Below are 17,984 nucleotides of genomic sequence, written 5' to 3' on the forward strand. Positions count from 1 at the left end.
TCTGGTCATTTACCAGACACTCTTATCACACCATAGTGCCATCAGACTTGCAGTGTGAAAAGGGGCCACGCAATTGTTCATTTATTGTGTTCTTTTTTTTGTTCTTACTTGTTTATTTAAATATTTGTAAATATTGGTAAATAGTAAATATTTTCTTAAATCTATTTTCTTAAAACTGCATTGTAAGCGTTTCACAGTGAACAACATTGTTGTTTTTGGCACATGACAAATAGAATTGGATTTGATTTGAAAATTGTGAACCGCTTAAGAAAATGGAATGGAAAAGTACAGTATTTTAATATACTTTTTTAAATGACATGTCTCAAAATGATCTTGTTACAAAACACATTGGATTGTAGTTCAGGCCAGTGAAATACAAAAATTTAAAAATACTTAAAAGTCATTCAAATACCTATTTCAAATACATATAACAGAAATACTGCCTATCTCTGACAACAGGGAATAAACATTTACAAGCAAATAATGTCAAAACAAGAAGAAAGGAGAAAATAAAGAAAAAAATGAAAGATTAAAAGAAATAAGTGACTGCCGTACCACAGTGGAGTCTTTTTTTGGTCCCCCATCGTCGGCCACTACAGTCAGGGTGTAGATATCCCCCTTCTCTCTGTCTAGCAGCCCTGTGACTGTGATACGACCCTGCGGATGGACAGATAAATGGAGAGAGAAGGAAAAAGAGAGGGAGAGAAGAAGTAAAACACATGAACAAACAACCTGATTTATCCTAGTTTGAAATATACAGTATAATTCTATTTTGAGCAGAGTACAGTATCCAGCAGGGATGGGGATCAATTCAATTTCAATTCAGTCAATTCAGGAACAATTATTTTCAATGGAAACTTGTAATCGGATTTGTAGTTATTTCCTGAATTTAAATGGACTAAGAGGGAAAAATGCTATTATGGTGTTACACCCTATCCTGTCCACCGACTCACTGTGATACTGTCAATCTTGAAAAGGGTGAGGGCGGCTGGCGATGTGTCCGGGTCGAAGCGATACGACAGCTGGTTGAGGTTGTCCGCCGACTGCGCCTGTACCTGCACCACCTCCGTTCCCGTGGCGATGTTCTCTAGGAGTGACACCTCGTAGCCCGCCGAGAAGAATGCCACTGCCTCGTCCAGCTCATTAAGTAAGGTCACGTAGACCGTGCAGAAGCCACGGTGGAACGGCGGTGCCTGGTTAGTAGCCGACACGTTCATCAGGTAGCTGGTCTTGGTCTCGTAGTCTAGGTAGTCTACAGTGGTCACCAGGCCCGTGCTCACGTCCACATCGAACTTATGGTCGGACCCGGAGACGAGGGCATAGGCCACCGCCCCGCCATCACCTGGATGGAGGGGTGGGAAGACAGGGAGGAGGTGTGGGAGTTGCAGGGCAAGGTGTAAAGGGAAGGAGGTTTGGAGAAGGGATGCAAAACAAGTGAACAAACAAAATGTATTTTTTCTTTAAGGCCCAATGCAGATGTTTTTTATCTCAATATGAAATCATTTCTGGGTAACAATTAAGTACATTCCTGTGATTGTTTTCAATTAAAATGCTCAAAAAGTAACACAAATGGCTTCTTAGCAAGAGCAATTTCTCAAGCAAGACTTTTGCTAGGGCTGTCTGGGAGTGGTCTGAGTGGAGAGGGCAAAACTGAAAACTAGTTGTTATTGGCAGAGGTTTGGAACTCTCTTTCTTATTGGTTTATTAACTACTACTGATGTCACCAGGCAGGCCAAAACTCCATCTCACCCAGGCTAAAATTTCAGGAGGTCTTTTCAAACAACTCTTACACTAAAACTGAGTACGTAGCCATGCATTGTTGCTATACACACCTATCTAAAATGTCCAACCACAATATACCCAAAAATCTATATTCTGCTCTAACAAAGAGACATTTCCAACTTTCCATGACATGTGGGCAGGATATGACATAATTATGTCCTCAGAGGATGAAGACCAAAGTTGTAGTGTTTGGTGACTGTCAACATCACAGCAACAGTTCTCCCACACAGTGTTTGTGCAACACATTACAGGACGGGAAGTGAATAGAGGAAGCCCACACAGAATAGCGGAAGTAGATGGTTAAAGGCCACTCAGATTAATGACGCTCAGCTAAATGCCAGTTTCAGACAGAACAATACAACTCAGCATAAAAGCTGTATGAGAGTCATATAACACCAATAACTATGGAGGCGGGGAGAGCCTTCTAACACCCCACTTCATTGGCTTACTGAGGGACACCCCTGTACCATGATGTACTACAGTACCCATAATGCTCTGTACAGCATATTCCGTTTTATTTTAGTAAAGATGTTCTGATGCTGACATAATGTTGTCTTGTCTCTTTATCAATCAATACTAGTATGTATATGTATGTACATTACACTGTATTTATTATCAATAATACCAGCTTGTACAGAGGGCTATGGGTACTGTAGTACATTATGTTACACCGCAACACCCACCGGTGTCGGGGTCTGTGGCTCGGACTACGATGACAGAGGTGCCAATGCCAGCGGTCTCCCTTAGGCCCAGGCGGTTGTACTGCTGTTGGGTGAACACTGGTGGCTCGTCGTTGGCGTCTTCCACATACACTATCACCTGTAGGTAGGAAGACAGAGGGACTGAGACTCAATGAAGTATAACTGGACAACTACTCACAAGTTTACAGGTGCCCTTTGTGTTATACCCCAACAGCTCTCTCCCTTTTGCCCCATACTCTACTCCAGCCCTATACTCTAATATGTTCTGTCCCACACCCTCTCATCTCCCAATACACAACCATCTCTCTCCTTTGTTATTTTCTGAATCCTGCCACATATCCTCTCCCTTTTCCTCCCTGATGTATGACCCCAACAGTCTCCTCTTCTATGTTCTGCCATATCGCCTCTTCCCACCTCCTTCCCCATCCCCTCTTCCTCCCCTATCTCCTGCCTCACCCGTACAAAGCTTCTCATCCTGCCCTGGTCCCTATTTGTGGGCCTCCACCTCTAGCCCTGTCCCCTCTCCTCCCCATCCCTTTTCAATTCACACCCGTCTGGAGCTCCTCACCTCCAGCCCTGTACCCTCCCTTCCCCTCCTCTGTCCTCTACCCAGTCTCCCACTACCCTCCCCTGTATCCTCCTTCCATCCTCACTCGTACGGAGCTCCTCACCTGCCCTGCCCTGTCCCCTCCCTTCCCCTCCTCTGTCCTCTACCCAGTCTCCCACTACCCTCCCCTGTATCCTCCTTCCCCATCCTCACTCGTACGGAGCTCATTATCCAGCCCTGTCCTGTCTCCCGACCCTGTCTGTCACGTCCTGACCTTAGTTAAATTTTTATGTCTCTGTTTTAGTTTGGTCAGGGCGTGAGTTGGGGTGGGCATTCAATGTTTTTGTTCTATGTTTTGTAGTTCTGTTTTTGGCCTGGTATGGTTCCCAATCAGAGGCAGCTGTCAATCGTTGTCTCTGATTGAGGCAGCCTGGTTTCGCCCTTGAGTGGTGGGTAGTTGTTTTCTGTTTAGTGTATGTCACCTTACATTATGTTATGTTACCTTATGTTTCGTTTCTTCCATTCGCTTTGTTATTTTGTTTTGTGTGTTCAGTCTAATAAATGAACATGGACACTTACCTTGCATATTGGTCCGATCCTTCCTACTACTCCTCAGACAACGAAGAGATTCGTTACACTGTCTTCCCTCCTACTCTACTTACCCGTACGGAGCTCCTCATCCTGCCTTGGTCTCTGTTGTAGGCCTCTACCTCTAGCACGTGGGAGCTGCTGCTCTCTCTGTCCAGAGCCCTCTGGCCCCGCGTCACGAGCCCCGAGAGCTCATTGATGCTAAACAGACTTTTACTGTTTCCTACACATGCAGACAGAGAGAGAGAGATAGGGAGACACACACATACAGAGGGGGGTGGGGGGGGGGCAGAGAAAGAGACAGAAAGAGTGGGATGGGGTGGGGGGAGAAAGGGTTGGAGAGGGAGACATGGGAAGAGAGATGTTAGCTGCGGGTTAAGAGTGATCATGTGCAGGATGGTCATGAGGGTATTGGTATAGATTCAAATATTAATACTAGAATATTACCAACAGTAATTTGATACTGCATTTTGTAAATGTATCATTGAGCTTTCAAATGGCTAATACAGTATGACTTCAAATAAACTGTTATGATTATGCATGCAGGGTATGATTAGCGTGCAGGGTTGTTGTTAACAGTCTTTTGTGTGTACTTGTTTTGGTGCGAGCAAGTGTGAAAAGTATCTCCACCTGGCGACTGGGAAGTTGTACTCACCAGAGAGGATCTTGTACAAAACCCTGCCGTTCTCGCCCTGGTCTGCATCTGTGGCCTGCACCTGCACATACAAATACAGAATAAAACTTAACGCATATTTATAGCACAGCCATATGCAGCCATTATACTCATTTACAATCACAGCGACTTGAAACCACATGAATAGGCCTACATAGCTACATAAACATTTACACACTCGCACACAAACACATGCATGCCCACCGACACACACGCTGACATTCAAATGTACCTACAGTGAGGGAGAAAAAAAATTCTGATCCCCTGCTGATTTTGTACGTTTGCCCACTGACAAAGACCTGATCAGTCTATAATTTTAATGGTAGGTTTATTTGAACAGTGAGAGACAGAATAACAACAACAAAAATCCAGAAAAACGCATGTCAAAAATTTTATAAATTGATTTGCATTGTAATGAGGGAAATAAGTATTTGACCCCCTCTCAACCAGAAAGATTTCTGGCTCCCAGGTGTCTTTTATACAGGTAAAGAGCTGAGATTAGGAGCACACTCTTAAAGGGAGTGCTCCTAATCTCAGTTTGTTACCTGTATAAAAGACATCTGTCCACAGAAGCAATCAATCAATCAGATTCCAAACTCTGCACCATGGCCAAGACCAAAGAGCTCTCCAAGGATGTCAGGGACAAGATTGTAGAGAAGAGAGGAGCCCTGCTTCAGTCTCATTAGCTTTATTAAGAGATGTGGAGAGGAGAAGAGAAAGAGGAGGAGAGGGGTAAACAGGAGAAAAGAGAGTGGGGGGTCAGAATGTTGAGTGATGAATAGGATATTACACAGTGGAACGCAACACTTTGGCTATAAAAGTCGTGCAGAACATCCCAGTCCGTGTTAGCTAAGCTTAGATGTTGTGATTGTAAGTATTTGCAGTGTTAGTGCTCGTATACGGTGTTGGAAATTGAGCCCATTGTTTTAGGCTCTCCCAGCTCTCTGTCCCCTCTTTCTTCCCTGTGTGTTCCCTAACACTCTCTCAAAGAAGCAGAGTAAGGGAGAAAAGTTGATACTGGAAGTGACTGAAGAAGTTAGAGAATATTCTAGTGTGTGTGTATATAAAATGTGTAAATGTGTTTATGAAGTATATGTTTGTTTGCTGATGTGGTTACATGTGTTGGTTTGTTTATATGTGTTATGCCCAAGTGGGAGTGTGTGTGTGTGTGTGTGTGTGTGTATACATCTAAGTATGGAGTCACAGTCAATGTGAGAGAGAGAGTGGATGTTGGACAGTGGAAGATGTCTGAACTCTCTGGAGTTTGTGGTTTGTTTGTGCGTGTTTGTCCTTTGTGGTGCTCACATCAGTTAGCCTACAGATGAAGAGAATAGAGAAATGTATAGGGAATTGGATAGTAATGGGTGGATGAAACACATGGAGAGACCACACAAAGAGAGAAAAACGGCATAAAACTGTGATACTATTTACTGATTGTTAACTAATCTTGAGGAAATTAACTGAACTGGATTATTTACTTATTGATTTTAGACCCACAGAGATAGGATTTGTTGCAGTGTAGGGAGAATGGTGATCTCTTTCTCCCTGAGTATGAATATTACATTTGCTTTAGACTCTAACAGTACAAGAAGCAGAAAAGAGCAAAACTGGAGAGATAGAGGTAGAATAGTGTGAACACTTGGTAGAGTAGTGTGTGTTACAGGTGGCAAGTGTGTGTGGGTATGTCTATACTGTAAGAGAGCTTCGATTCAATATCTTGTGTGTGTGTTTGTGTGTGAGTGTGTGTGTGTGTGTGTGAGAAGGTAAACGAGACGATGGATGCTCCAGTGACCTTTCCACACAGCTTCACTGTCATTTTGTTTTAAGAATAATTTAACGTTCCAATGTGTTTCCCCTTAAACTGATAAGGCACGATCCTCATCGAATTAAAGACTATGACACTTACAAATGCTATTGTGCAAGGGAGGGGGGCAGAAGGAATGAGGGGGGTATAGCGGGTGGGGGGGTTGGGTATAATATTTTGGGGGGGGTGTATTTTGAGAAAGCCAATTTGTATTACATTGCAGAAACCCTGTCAAGCAGCGACTGTTGTGTAGTCATTAATGTAATAGCTACCCAATCGGTAAAATTGCCAGGTGTGTGTGTGTGTGTGTGTGTGTGTGTGGTAAATGCACGTTTGATTACCATGCAAAGCTTGTAATAGCCAAACAGCTGAAGCTTTGGAATCACCATGTGTGTGTGTGTGTGTGTGTGTGTGTGTGTGTGTGTTGAAACTCCTTCAGAGTATGATGGTAATAACCCCTACTAAATAGGCCTAAATCAACTTGATTTGGCTTGCCAATAAGGCAAGACATTTCATATCAAGAGACCTGCTGTGTGCCTGAGCACACACACACACACACACACACACACACACACACACACACACACACAGATGTCCACACACTTCTCAGCTAACCTCATTCTCATGCCTTTCCCTTCCAGAACTTGGCGACCGTGAACACAACAAACACCAACAGTGATCCAGCGGTCAACATCTAATTCACCTACTTCACAGAGCCACCACTACAGTTCAACCTCTACAGCCTCCCCATCTCCCTCTTCCCCTCCCCTGTACTGCTGTGTAGCACTCAAATCTGTAATCATGAAGTGCTTTGAAAGGCTGGTTAACGGTACACATCAACTCCATCATCCCAGACACCGTAGACCCACTTCAATTTGCACACCACCCCAACAGATACATAGATGACACAATCTCAATTGCACTCCACACAGCCCTCACCCACCTAAATAAGAGGAATACCTATGTGAGAATGCTTTTCATTGACTACAGATCAGCATTCAACTCCATAGTGCCCTCCAAGCTCGTCATCAAGCTTGGGACCTTGGGACTGAACACCTCCCTCTGCACCTGGATCCTGGACTTCCTGACAGGCTGGCCCCAGGTGGTGAACCCTCTGAAAACACCATCAAGTTGCTGATGATGCAATGGTGGTAGGCCTTATCACTGGCAATGATGAGAAAGCCTACAGGGAGGAGGCCATTAACCTGGCAGTGTGGTGCCAGATCAACAACCTTTCCCTCAATGTCAGGAAGACCAAGGAGCTGATCATAGACTACAGGAAAAGGGGGGCGAGCATGCTGTCGTGGAGCGGGTCGAGACCTTCAAGTTCCTCAGTGTCTGAATTACTAAGGATTTCAAATGGTCCACACACACAGTCATGAAAAAAACGCAGCAGTGCCCGTTGCTAGAACTTGTCAAATTCTGCCCTGGCTATGTAATGAAAGAAAAAAAAACTATGCTATGCTGGGTATAACACTACATGACCAAAGTATCCAACACCATCCAACCATATCATCCAACATCTCATTCCATAATCATGGGCATTAATTTGGAGTTGGTCCCTCTGGTACAGCAGCCTCCACTCTTCTAGATGTTGGAACATTGCTGCAGGGACTGGCTTCCATTCAACCACAAGAGCAATAGTGAGGTCAGGCACTGATGTTGGGTGATTAGGCCTGGCTCACAGTTGGCATTCCAATTCATCCCAAAGGTGTTAGATAGGGTTGATGTCAGGGCTTTGTGCAGGCCAGTCAAGTTCTTCCACACAGATCTCGACAAACCATTTCTGTATGGACCTCACTTTGTGCACAGGGGCATTGTCATGCTGAAACAGGTAAGCACCTTCCCCAAACTGTTGCCACAAATTTGGAAGGACAGAATCATCTAGAATTTCATTTTATGCTGTAGTGTTTAGATTTACCTTCACTGGAACTAAGGAGCCTAGCCCAAAACATGAAAAAATGCCCCAGACAATTGTTCCTCCGCCACCAAACCTTACAGTTGGCACTATGCATTGGGGCAGGTAGCATTCTCCTGGCATCCACCAAACCTAGATTAGTCTGTCAGACTGCCACATCGGCCCTGTTCTGTGAGTTTGTGTGGATTACCACTTTGCAGCTGAGCCTTTGTTGCTCCTAGACGTTTCCACTTCACAATAACAGCACTTACAGTTGACCAGGGCAGCTCTAGCGGGGCAGACAATTGACGAACTGACTTGTTGGAAAGGTGGCATCCTATGATATTGGCAGGTTGAAAGTCACTAAGCTTTTCAGTAAGTCCATTGTACAAAATATAAATAGTAAAGTACAGATACCCCACATAACAAGCTAAGTCGTACTTTAAAGTATTTGTACTTAAATACTTTACATCACTGTGTGTGTGTGTGTGTGTGTGTGTGTGTGTGTGTGTGTGTGTGTGTGTGTGTGTGTGTGTGTGTGTGTGTGTGTGTGTCGTGTGTGTGTGTGTGTGTATATATATAGAAAGTCACCACCCCTGTTCAACTTTTGTTGCCTTTCAGCCTGAAATGAAAACACATGAAATCAGACTTTTTCCCAGCTTTATTTACACACAGTATCCCACAATATCGAAGTGGGAAAAAAATCAAAAGAACTCTGAACATTCATTACAATTAAAACAGTAAAATACCCTATTTGGACAAGTGAACACTTTTTAAGAACCTTTTTCTTAAATTACAGTCATTACACTCTTTGAACATGTTTCTACTAACCTTGCACACCTAGACTGTGCAATATTTGCCCATTCTTCCTTGCAGAAGTGTGCAAGCTCAGTCAAATTGCATGGTGACTGCTCAAGGACTGGGCTCTGACTAGACCACTCAAGAACGTTCACCTTCTTGTACTTCAGCCACTGTACGGTTGCTTTGGCGGTGTGCTTTGGGTCATTGTCATGTTGAAACATGAACCATCTTCAACTTTCATTTTCAACTTCATGGCAGAGAGCTGCTGGTTCTCCTCAAAAATGTGTTGGTATTTTGCACTGTCAATTTTCCCTTCTATCCTGACAAGTGCTGCTGTCCCTGCTGAAGAGAAACACCCCCACAACAGGATGCTGCCACCGCCATGCTTCTTTACTGTAGGCATGGTGTTCTTTGGGTGGAAAGATGTATCGTTTTACGTTCAGACCAAAAAGTTCAATTTTGGTCTCATCTAACCACAGCACATTTTGACACATGGCCTCGAAATCTACAAGGTACTTTTTGGCAAAGCTCAAACAAGACCCAATGTGGCTTTTTTTGAGGAGTGTTTTTTTTTCTTGCCACCCTCCCATAGAGGCCAGATTTGTGGAGCGCTTGTGATATTGTGGTCACATGCACTAGTATTTACCATAAAGGCCTGAAGCTTCTTCAAAGTCACCATTGGCTTCTTGGTAGCCTCTCTGATCAGTCTCCTCCTTGCCCGGTCATCTAGTTTGGAGGGACGGCCTGATCTATGCAGGGTCTGGGTGGTGCCATACGCCTTCCACTTCTTAATAATGGTCTTAACTGTGTTCTGAGTGATAGACAAAACCTTTGAAATAGTTTTATATCCATCCCCTGACCTGTGCATTTACACAACTTTTGATCCACCCGTAGTGGATTCTTTGCTTTGAATTGCACTTTGATTTGAGTCCTCCATGAATAGCTGCTTTTATTCTGAACTAATCAAAGTCACTACAATTGATTACAGATGAAAGCGAATTAGCTTGATTTGTGATCTGGAAGGTGGTTAGTTTTTCCTCAGCAAGTTTGCAATTGCAATTCTAAGGGGGGGGTTTCACTTATCCAAATACGGTATTTTACTGTGTTACTTTACTGTGTTACTTGTTACTCATTTTTTTCCACTTGAATATTGTGGGTTAGTGTGTGTAAATAAAGTCACGTTTTAATGTGTTTTCATTTCAGGCTGTAAAGCAACAAAAGGTGAACATTTATTTGAGCCAGTTTGCTACAGCAGGAGAATAGGAAATGGGAATTATTATGCAGATTATGATTCATGGACATTTTTGTATAGGTTTATACATTTACATTATTTTACATGACAAATTACAGAAGCCTTTTTAAATCTTCAAATCAAATTGCATTGCAGGAAAGTTCTGATGCAACAGGGTGATTAAATTAAGAACATGCATCTATCTGTGTGTGTGTGTGTGTGTTTCAGCCTGCTTGGGTACCTGCAGGATGCTGGTTCCTATGGGGACATTCTCTAGTATGCTGGTCTCGTAGCTGTTCTGGAGGAAGATGGGTCTGTTGTCGTTCACATCCAGTACTTTTACAAACACTGTGGCTGTGCCTGTCCTCCTGCTGCCTGATGGACCATTGTCTGAGGGAGACACACATTCACACATTACAACACTGTGTGTATGTGTCTGTCAGTTTCTGAGAAACTGGGCCATTGAACATATTTTTATGTTTTTTTATGACACAACTACATTTTTATTACATTTCAATAATTTCACAACTTACAATGCATTCATTGGTTGCATTTCAACTAAAGTAAGTCAAGATCTTTGCAAATAAAACCAACTGTATAATCTAATCATTAAAATCATACATTAGAAACCAATCCCTTCAATCCCTCCTGAGGTAATGACATGTGTACTCTCTTCTTTTCTCAATCCCTCATCTTCTCTCCCCCTCTTCTTCTCCCCCCTCTCTCTTCCCCTCTCCACACCTAAATTAGTATATAAAACATTAAGAACACCTGCTCTTTCTATGACATAGACTGACCATGTGTATGCTATGGTCCCTTATTGATATCACGTGTGAAATCCACTTCTATCAGCGTAGATGAAGTGGATGAGATAGGTTAAAGAAGGATTTTCAAGCCTTGAGGGTGAATGGGCAAGACAAAATATTTAAGTGCCTTTGAACGGGGTATGGTAGTAGGTACCAGGCGCACCGGTTTGTGTCAAGAACTGCAACAGCTCAACAGTTTCCTGTGTGTATCAATAATGGCCCCCCACCCAAATGACACACTTGACACAACTGTGGGAAGCATTGGAGTCAATTTTAGGAAGGTGTTTCTAATGTTTCGTATACTCAGTGTATACACACAGTGAAGTGTCTGAACAATCGTATCAGCACACAGAGACACCCCAGAACAACTCAGATGTACTTAAAAGTTTCAAGAAAAACAACAACAGGAAACCTCAAACCTTGGCTGCATCCCACAAATGGCAGCCTATTCCTTACAAAGTTCACACCATTGAACCAGAGCCCTATGGGCCCTGGTGAAAAGTAGTGCAGCACATAGGGAATAGTGTTGCATTTGGGATGCAGAGACCTTATTGTTCTCTCTTTGGTAAGATGATGAAAAGAAACTGAGACAACACTTTACATCAATGAAGACTTGCACGCATCCCTTCTCACTTCTCAATCTCACAGATGTATAAAATGATTGTAGCTTTGAACCAATTTATTTGAAGTTTGAAATCGTACGGAACATGTGTACACTGAAACAAGCCCAAAATTGAACAAATACAATTGGTCTAAATACACAGAGTAAAAAGAAAGATGAAGAAGAATAGTATAGGGCTAGGACTGAAAAATACTTTTATAGGGCTAGGACTCACCGATAGCCTCGATGACCAGTGTGTATGCAGCCTGTGTCTCTCTGTCCAGGGCAACCACAGTCCGGACCACACCATTTCTGAAGCCAACACTGAATTTACCATCCTGGTTACCACCTGCAGAACACAACACACAGATGGTGGAAAATTACATGTAAATCTCGGCTATTCACTTATACACATGAATGAACGCACGTCTGCATGCACACACACACACTACACTCTTAGAAGAAAAGGTGCTAAGTAAAACCATACAGGGTTCTTCGGTTTGTCCCAATAGGGGAACCCTTTTTGGTGCTGGGTAGAATCCTTTTTAGAGGTTTCTATCTAGAACCCTCTACAAACGGTTCTTCTAAGAACCCACTGTATATAGTTCTACCTTGAACCCTCTATGAAGGGTTCTATCAATAACCATTTTATAATCTAAAGGTTCTTCCTAGAACCCTCTATGAACAGTTCCACCAGCCTTAGTAGCCTTTAAAATTGTATGACTTATGACAATACATTACATATATGAGACCTTTCTTTGAGGGCCTAGTTATATGTTAACACAGGTGTGTTAGGAATCTCCTGGCTTACAGGGCACATCAGGCCTGCAAGTCACATTAAGCTGCCTTGCAAAGTGATGTGTATCCAACAAGTAGAATTGTTAATCGCCCGCAACCTGCATTCAGAATGACTATTAGGTTAAGGGAAGATTGAATAATGAGACTACCTCCATCATCTAAACAGGAACAACCATCTCAGTAACGGGTGTAATAAATCCAATTACTAACATATTGGAGTAGTTTAGAAAATGGTATGTTATTTATCTTTGTGTAGCATAAAATGTATCAACCAATCAATTTACACTTCTCAAAATATCACTGCAATATAGCATGCTGGGAAATATTATTATTATTATTATTGGTAAAACCCTACTTGCCTTCCAAAGAATTCTTCTTTCCTTCCAAAGAACCATCAATTAACCCTTTCTTCCAAAAACCCATTCTCAGGATAGGATAGAACCCTTTGACTTACAAAGAACCTGTGTCTTCCAAAAAGGGTTCTTCTGATTAAAACAGTTCTTAGTAGAACCATATCCCTCCGCAAAGAACCCCTTGGGAACCCTTTTTTCTAAGAGAGGTTTATTATGTGAGTTTCCTACTCCTTGTGTATGTGTGTACACTACATACACAAGGAGTAGGAAATTCACATAATACACCTCTATGTCTTGCCCAACCACTCTAGAAACACACACGTGTTGGCTAACCACTCACACACACACACACACACACACACACATTTGTGGCTGCCATGGCTTTAGTTTGACCTCTGACCTGTGATGAAGTAGCTGAGCTCAGCGTTGAGGCCGGAGTCGTTGTCGAAGCAGTTGAGGTGAGCCACCACATCGTCCCTGGGGACACTCTCCTGCAGGGACACATTGTACACTTTGGGGAAGAATGTGGGGGTCTCGTCGTTGGCATCTAGGACTTGAGGGACACAGAGAGACAAGACAGCCAGACAGACAGACTGAGTTATCATGTTTTCATGAATCATGCTCAGTAGGCGTACAAGACAAGCAACACATTTAGTAGATTCTCATTAGTCTCTCAGCGCTTCTAAAAGATCTGCTTCAGACCAGAAGGTTATACTCTGAAAATCTCTGCAAGATTTGAATCCATCTTTACATGGTGTAAAGTTTCATAGCGTCTGAAAGTAGGTTTAGTGTTCTAGGATCAGGTCCCCACTATCTTAGTTATTATATCCTGAAAGGCAAAACTGATCCTAGACGAGCAGTTCTACTCTGAGATGCTTTATGAATATGGGCCCTGACTATTGCATACCTGTGATGGTGAGGGTGCTGGTGGAGGTGCGTGGGTTCTGCCCTTGGTCGTATCCCACAATCCTCAGGTGGTACAGGCCAATCTGCTCACGGTCCAGCGTTGCTGTGGAGTACAGCACGCCCGTGGTGCTGTTGAGATAGAAGTCAAGGCGTGGCATGCCCACCTGTAGCGCCATGGTAACCATACCATTCTCCTCCTCATCAGGGTCATCCACCTGGATCTGAGAGAGGAGAGGAGAGAGGGATTGAGGGAAAGGAATGGAGAGGGAGCGAAAGAGACAGGATGAAGGGAGAGGACAGGGAGGGAGAGGAGAGGAGGAGAGAAAGAGGAGAGGAAGGGAGGGAGGAGAGGAAAGGGGAGTTGTTAGGGTGAGAGGGGAGAAGAATAAGAGGTGTGTGGATAGGAAACAGAGGGGAGATAGAGGGAGAGAGAGATGGAAGTGGTGTGGTGAGCAGAAGTGAGAGGATGACATGACAGACAGACACAGAAACCAAGGAAATCTTCAATTATAGCCTTCACACACACACACACACACACACACACACACACACACACACACACACACACACACACACACACACGCTGTCATGATATCTGATTAATCTGCCACACTGGCATGCATTGATGACATATCATGGAATGATACAACTGATGATATCTTGTAAGGGTGGGCTAACCTTGAACACAGAGGATCCACTAGGCAGGCCTTCTGGCACCTCGGCCACAAAGGGCAGGTTAAGGAAGGTGGGGTCGTTGTCATTCAGGTCCAGCAGGTTGACGTACACCGTGGTGCTGAATGAGGAACGCAGCGGAGGTCTGCCAACTGGAGGAGGCGCCAGAGGAACAAACACGGCATTTATAAGAGCACAAAACACCAATAAAAATTTCACCATCAATATTAAAGTAGCAAGAACATTTTGTTGAAACAGTGTTATTGCTGAGACTCACATATAAACTGCCACTGTAATTTAGATACTGATGCTATAGGCTGACAGATTTACACACTCTTCAGCCTCAGACAGACACACATACACACAAATACATGAATAGACAGACTGACGTCTCAGTCACAGCTAGCCAGCCAAACAGACAGACAAATAGACACGTAGATCGACCGACCGACTGACCAAACGATTGACCAACAAACCGACAGAGTTCTGGCCTAGGTTGGGACTCACTGTCAACAGCAGACACGATGATGGTCCTCATGAGCAGTGTGTCTTTGGGGTTGGAGCTCTCTCTGTCCAGCACAACCCCGCTGGTCCTGATCTTCCCTGTGCTGCTATTGATGGTGTAGAAGGGGTTCTCTGGGCTGATGCTGTACACCACTGTCCCATTGTCCCCATCGTCTGGGTCTATCGCTAGCACCTGGGGGGATTTATGAGGGGGGTGAGGGGAAGGGGAAGTGGGGAGAGGAGAGAGTGGAGAAGAGGTGGGGGTTGGGGGGAGAGGAGAGGAAGGAAGGAGGAGGCAGGGCGAGGAGGAAGTAATGAGTGAGAAGAGATAGGAAGAGAGAAGAGAGCATAAGAAATAAGGAGTTTAGGGGAGAGAGGAGGAATGAGTCTTAGGGGCCTTTCACACCAAAATGGTTTGGTACGGTTTTCCCCCTTATTTCGGTTCGTCTGGACTGATGTGAACAATATATCCGCACTCAGGAGCACACTAAACAAGGCACCGTGGTTCGCCCAAAAACGATGGTCTCACTGTGGTGCGGTACGCTGCCGGAGAGAACACAGTACAGACAAAACACAGAGTTGAAAATTATTATTGATTGTTTGACTGCAAGCGTGTGATGAAATGCACGCAGCATCATAACTTGAGATCTCTGAAACATTCTGTGAGTAGCAGCACATTGAAGAGTGCATTTGATGCAGATTAGGAAAAGGCAGAGGTGTATGTTTCATGATTAACTCATGGTGTGATTGTGGTAACGTACAAGAACTCAGGCCCTTTTGTTCACCCAACTTAGAATAACTCAATCACATACCTCCCGAGAGAATTCTCTTTGGTCATTGTCACAGCAGTGTATATCCCCCCTTCAAGCATTAGAAAACCATTTTGCAATTATCTTAGTAAAGCTGAAAACTGTTGTCCTGATTAAAGAAGCAATAAAACTGGCCTTCTTTAGACTAGTTGAGTATCTGGAGCATCAGCGTTTGTGGGTTCGTTTACAGGCTCAAAATGTCCAGAAACAAAGGACTTTATTCTGATACTCGTCAGTCTATTCTTGTTCTGAGAAATGAGGGCTATTCCATGCAAGAAATTGCCAAGAAACTGAAGATCTCGTACAACGCTGTGTAGTACTCAGATCAGCGCAAACTGGCACTAACCAGAATAGAAAGAGGAGTGGGAGGCCCCAGGTGCACAACTGAGAAACAGACACCTCACAAGTCCTCAACTGTCAACTTCATTAAATAGTACCCGCAAAACACCAGTCTCAACGTCAACAGTGAAGAGGCGACTCCGGGATGCTGGCCTTCTGGTGAAGAGACTACTTGCTGGCTCTAAAGTCAGCACACTGCTGTGACACACCACAGCCCACCCCACTGAAAGTGTGTGAATATAACACACCCAGACAAACCTATAAACTAGGGAAGTTTGAGGAACTGTTTCCAGGCCGAGATGGCCTAGATATGTTATGTTCAGTTCATACTGCCTCAGGGACTTTGTTGAGAAGACCTATTCCAGTTAATACACAGCTTAGAGATTTAGATGAACACAGTTGTTCATCGGGGGAGGATGTTGTAACATTAATAATGGGTTACAGAGTTAATGTTTACAGTTAATTCATTAAGCTGTATCTAAATATTTTTTTAGAGTACCAGTCAAGTTTGGACACACCTACCTACACATTCAAGGATTTTTCATAATTTTGACTATTTTCTACATTGTCAAATAATAGTGAAGACATCAAAACTATGAAATAACACATATGGAATCATGTGTTAACCAAAAAAAGTGTTTAACAAATCTAAATCTATTTGAGATTTTAGATTCTTCAAAGCAGCCACCCTTTGCCTTGATGATAACTTTGTCATCAAAGTCTGTCATTCTCTGGATTTATGGTGCTGTCAAGACAACTGGGAACTCTGGAAAAAATGTTGCTCCAACTGGGAAAATATCATCCAACTCTGAATTCCAAGTTGGGAACTCTGGTGTCTTTCTAGAGCTCCTACCTCAAGATTACTGACATCATGATTCAACCTAGTTTTTTTCAGAGTTCCCATCTGTGGAAAGAACTGAAAACTGCTGTTCACAAATGCTCTCCATCCAACCTCACTGAGCTCGAGCTGTTTTGCAAGGAGGAATGGGAAAAAATTTCAGTCTCTCGATGTGCAAAACTGATAGAGACATACCCCAAGCGACTTACAGCTGTAATCGCAGCAAAAGGTGGCGCTACAAAGTATTAACTTAAGGGGGCTGAATAATTTTGCACGCCCAATTTTTCAGTTTTTGATTTGTTAAAAAAGTTTGAAATATCCAATAAATGTCGTTCCACTTCATGATTGTGTCCCACTTGTTGTTGATTCTTCACAAAAAAATACAGTTTTATATCTTTATGTTTGAAGCCTGAAATGTGGCAAAAGGTCGCAAAGTTCAAGGGGGCCGAATACTTTCGCAAGGCACTGTAGGGATGGAGATTTCAGGGTTTTTGTTGGCCTTCCTAAGCCAGGATTCAGACATAGGACATCTGGGTTGGCAGAGTGTGCTAAAGCAGTGTATAAAACAAACTTAGGGAGGAGGCTTCTACTGTTAACATGCATGAAACCAAGGCTTTTACAGGTACAGATGACAACAAATGAGAGCAACTTTGTAATGGGAGTGGATCTAGACACTGCTGGGCCTGGATTAACCTCTACATCCTCAGAGGAACAGAGGAGGAGTAGGATAAGGGTATGGCTAAAGGCAATAAGAACTGGTCATCTAGTGCATTCGGAACAGAGAGTAAAATGAGTAGGTTTCTGGGCATGGAAGAATAGATTCAAGACATAATGTACAGACAAGGGTATCGTAGGATGTGAATACAGTGGAGGTAAACCTAAGCATTGAGTGACGATGAGAGAGGTATTGCCTCTAGAGACACCATTTAAACCAGGTGAGGTCACCGCCTGTGTGGGAGGTGGAACAAAAGGGTTAGCTAAGGCATGTTGTACAGGGCTGCAGGCTCTACAGTGAAATAAGACAATAATCACTAACCAAAACAGCAATGGACAAGTCATATTGACATTAGGGAGAGGCATGCGTAGCCGTGTGATCATGGGGTCTAGTGAGTAGCTAGGCGAGCTGGAGACACAGCGATTCAGACAGCTAGTGGGATGGGGTTGCAGGCTAGCATAAGGGCCTTGGGGGGACGTCACGACGGAAGAGTCAGTTGTAACCTCCTCGCAGACCTGTTGTGACGGATAGCTAGTAGCTGGCTAGCTTCTGTTGGGTGTTCCGGTTCTAAAGTAAAGAAAATAGCAGATCCATACCACATTGGGTGGGTATGGAGTTG

At 43.6% G+C, this 17,984-nt stretch overlaps 2 protein-coding genes across 3 annotated transcripts in view; one reads left to right on the top strand and one right to left on the bottom strand.

The window, feature by feature from the left end:
- Positions 1-6,948, top strand: part of vsir (V-set immunoregulatory receptor) — a 57,714-nt gene extending 50,766 nt beyond the window's left edge. Inside the window, exon 7 of the mRNA XM_031823248.1 lies at positions 6,737-6,948. Coding sequence (XP_031679108.1) covers positions 6,737-6,774 — 38 coding nt within the window. The 3' untranslated portion in view covers positions 6,775-6,948. The remainder of the gene's footprint in view (positions 1-6,736) is intronic.
- The window catches only part of LOC109889705 (cadherin-23), a 648,086-nt gene that overhangs the window by 176,911 nt on the left and 453,191 nt on the right, over positions 1-17,984 (bottom strand). The window contains exons 22-32 of one of the 2 annotated variants that reach the window (XM_031823245.1): positions 14,668-14,857; positions 14,167-14,312; positions 13,490-13,709; positions 12,983-13,135; positions 11,667-11,780; positions 10,266-10,414; positions 4,274-4,334; positions 3,693-3,841; positions 2,466-2,601; positions 954-1,342; positions 556-657 (exon numbers count right to left, since the gene is read on the bottom strand). In XM_031823245.1, coding sequence (XP_031679105.1) covers positions 556-657; positions 954-1,342; positions 2,466-2,601; positions 3,693-3,841; positions 4,274-4,334; positions 10,266-10,414; positions 11,667-11,780; positions 12,983-13,135; positions 13,490-13,709; positions 14,167-14,312; positions 14,668-14,857 — 1,809 coding nt within the window. Of the gene's footprint in view, positions 1-555; positions 658-953; positions 1,343-2,465; positions 2,602-3,692; positions 3,842-4,273; positions 4,335-10,265; positions 10,415-11,666; positions 11,781-12,982; positions 13,136-13,489; positions 13,710-14,166; positions 14,313-14,667; positions 14,858-17,984 lie in introns of those variants that run through there. The other variant, XM_031823244.1, reaches the window with a different exon arrangement.

This window comes from Oncorhynchus kisutch, linkage group LG4 (assembly GCF_002021735.2).
Source record: "Oncorhynchus kisutch isolate 150728-3 linkage group LG4, Okis_V2, whole genome shotgun sequence".
NCBI classification, from domain to species: Eukaryota; Metazoa; Chordata; class Actinopteri; order Salmoniformes; family Salmonidae; genus Oncorhynchus; species Oncorhynchus kisutch.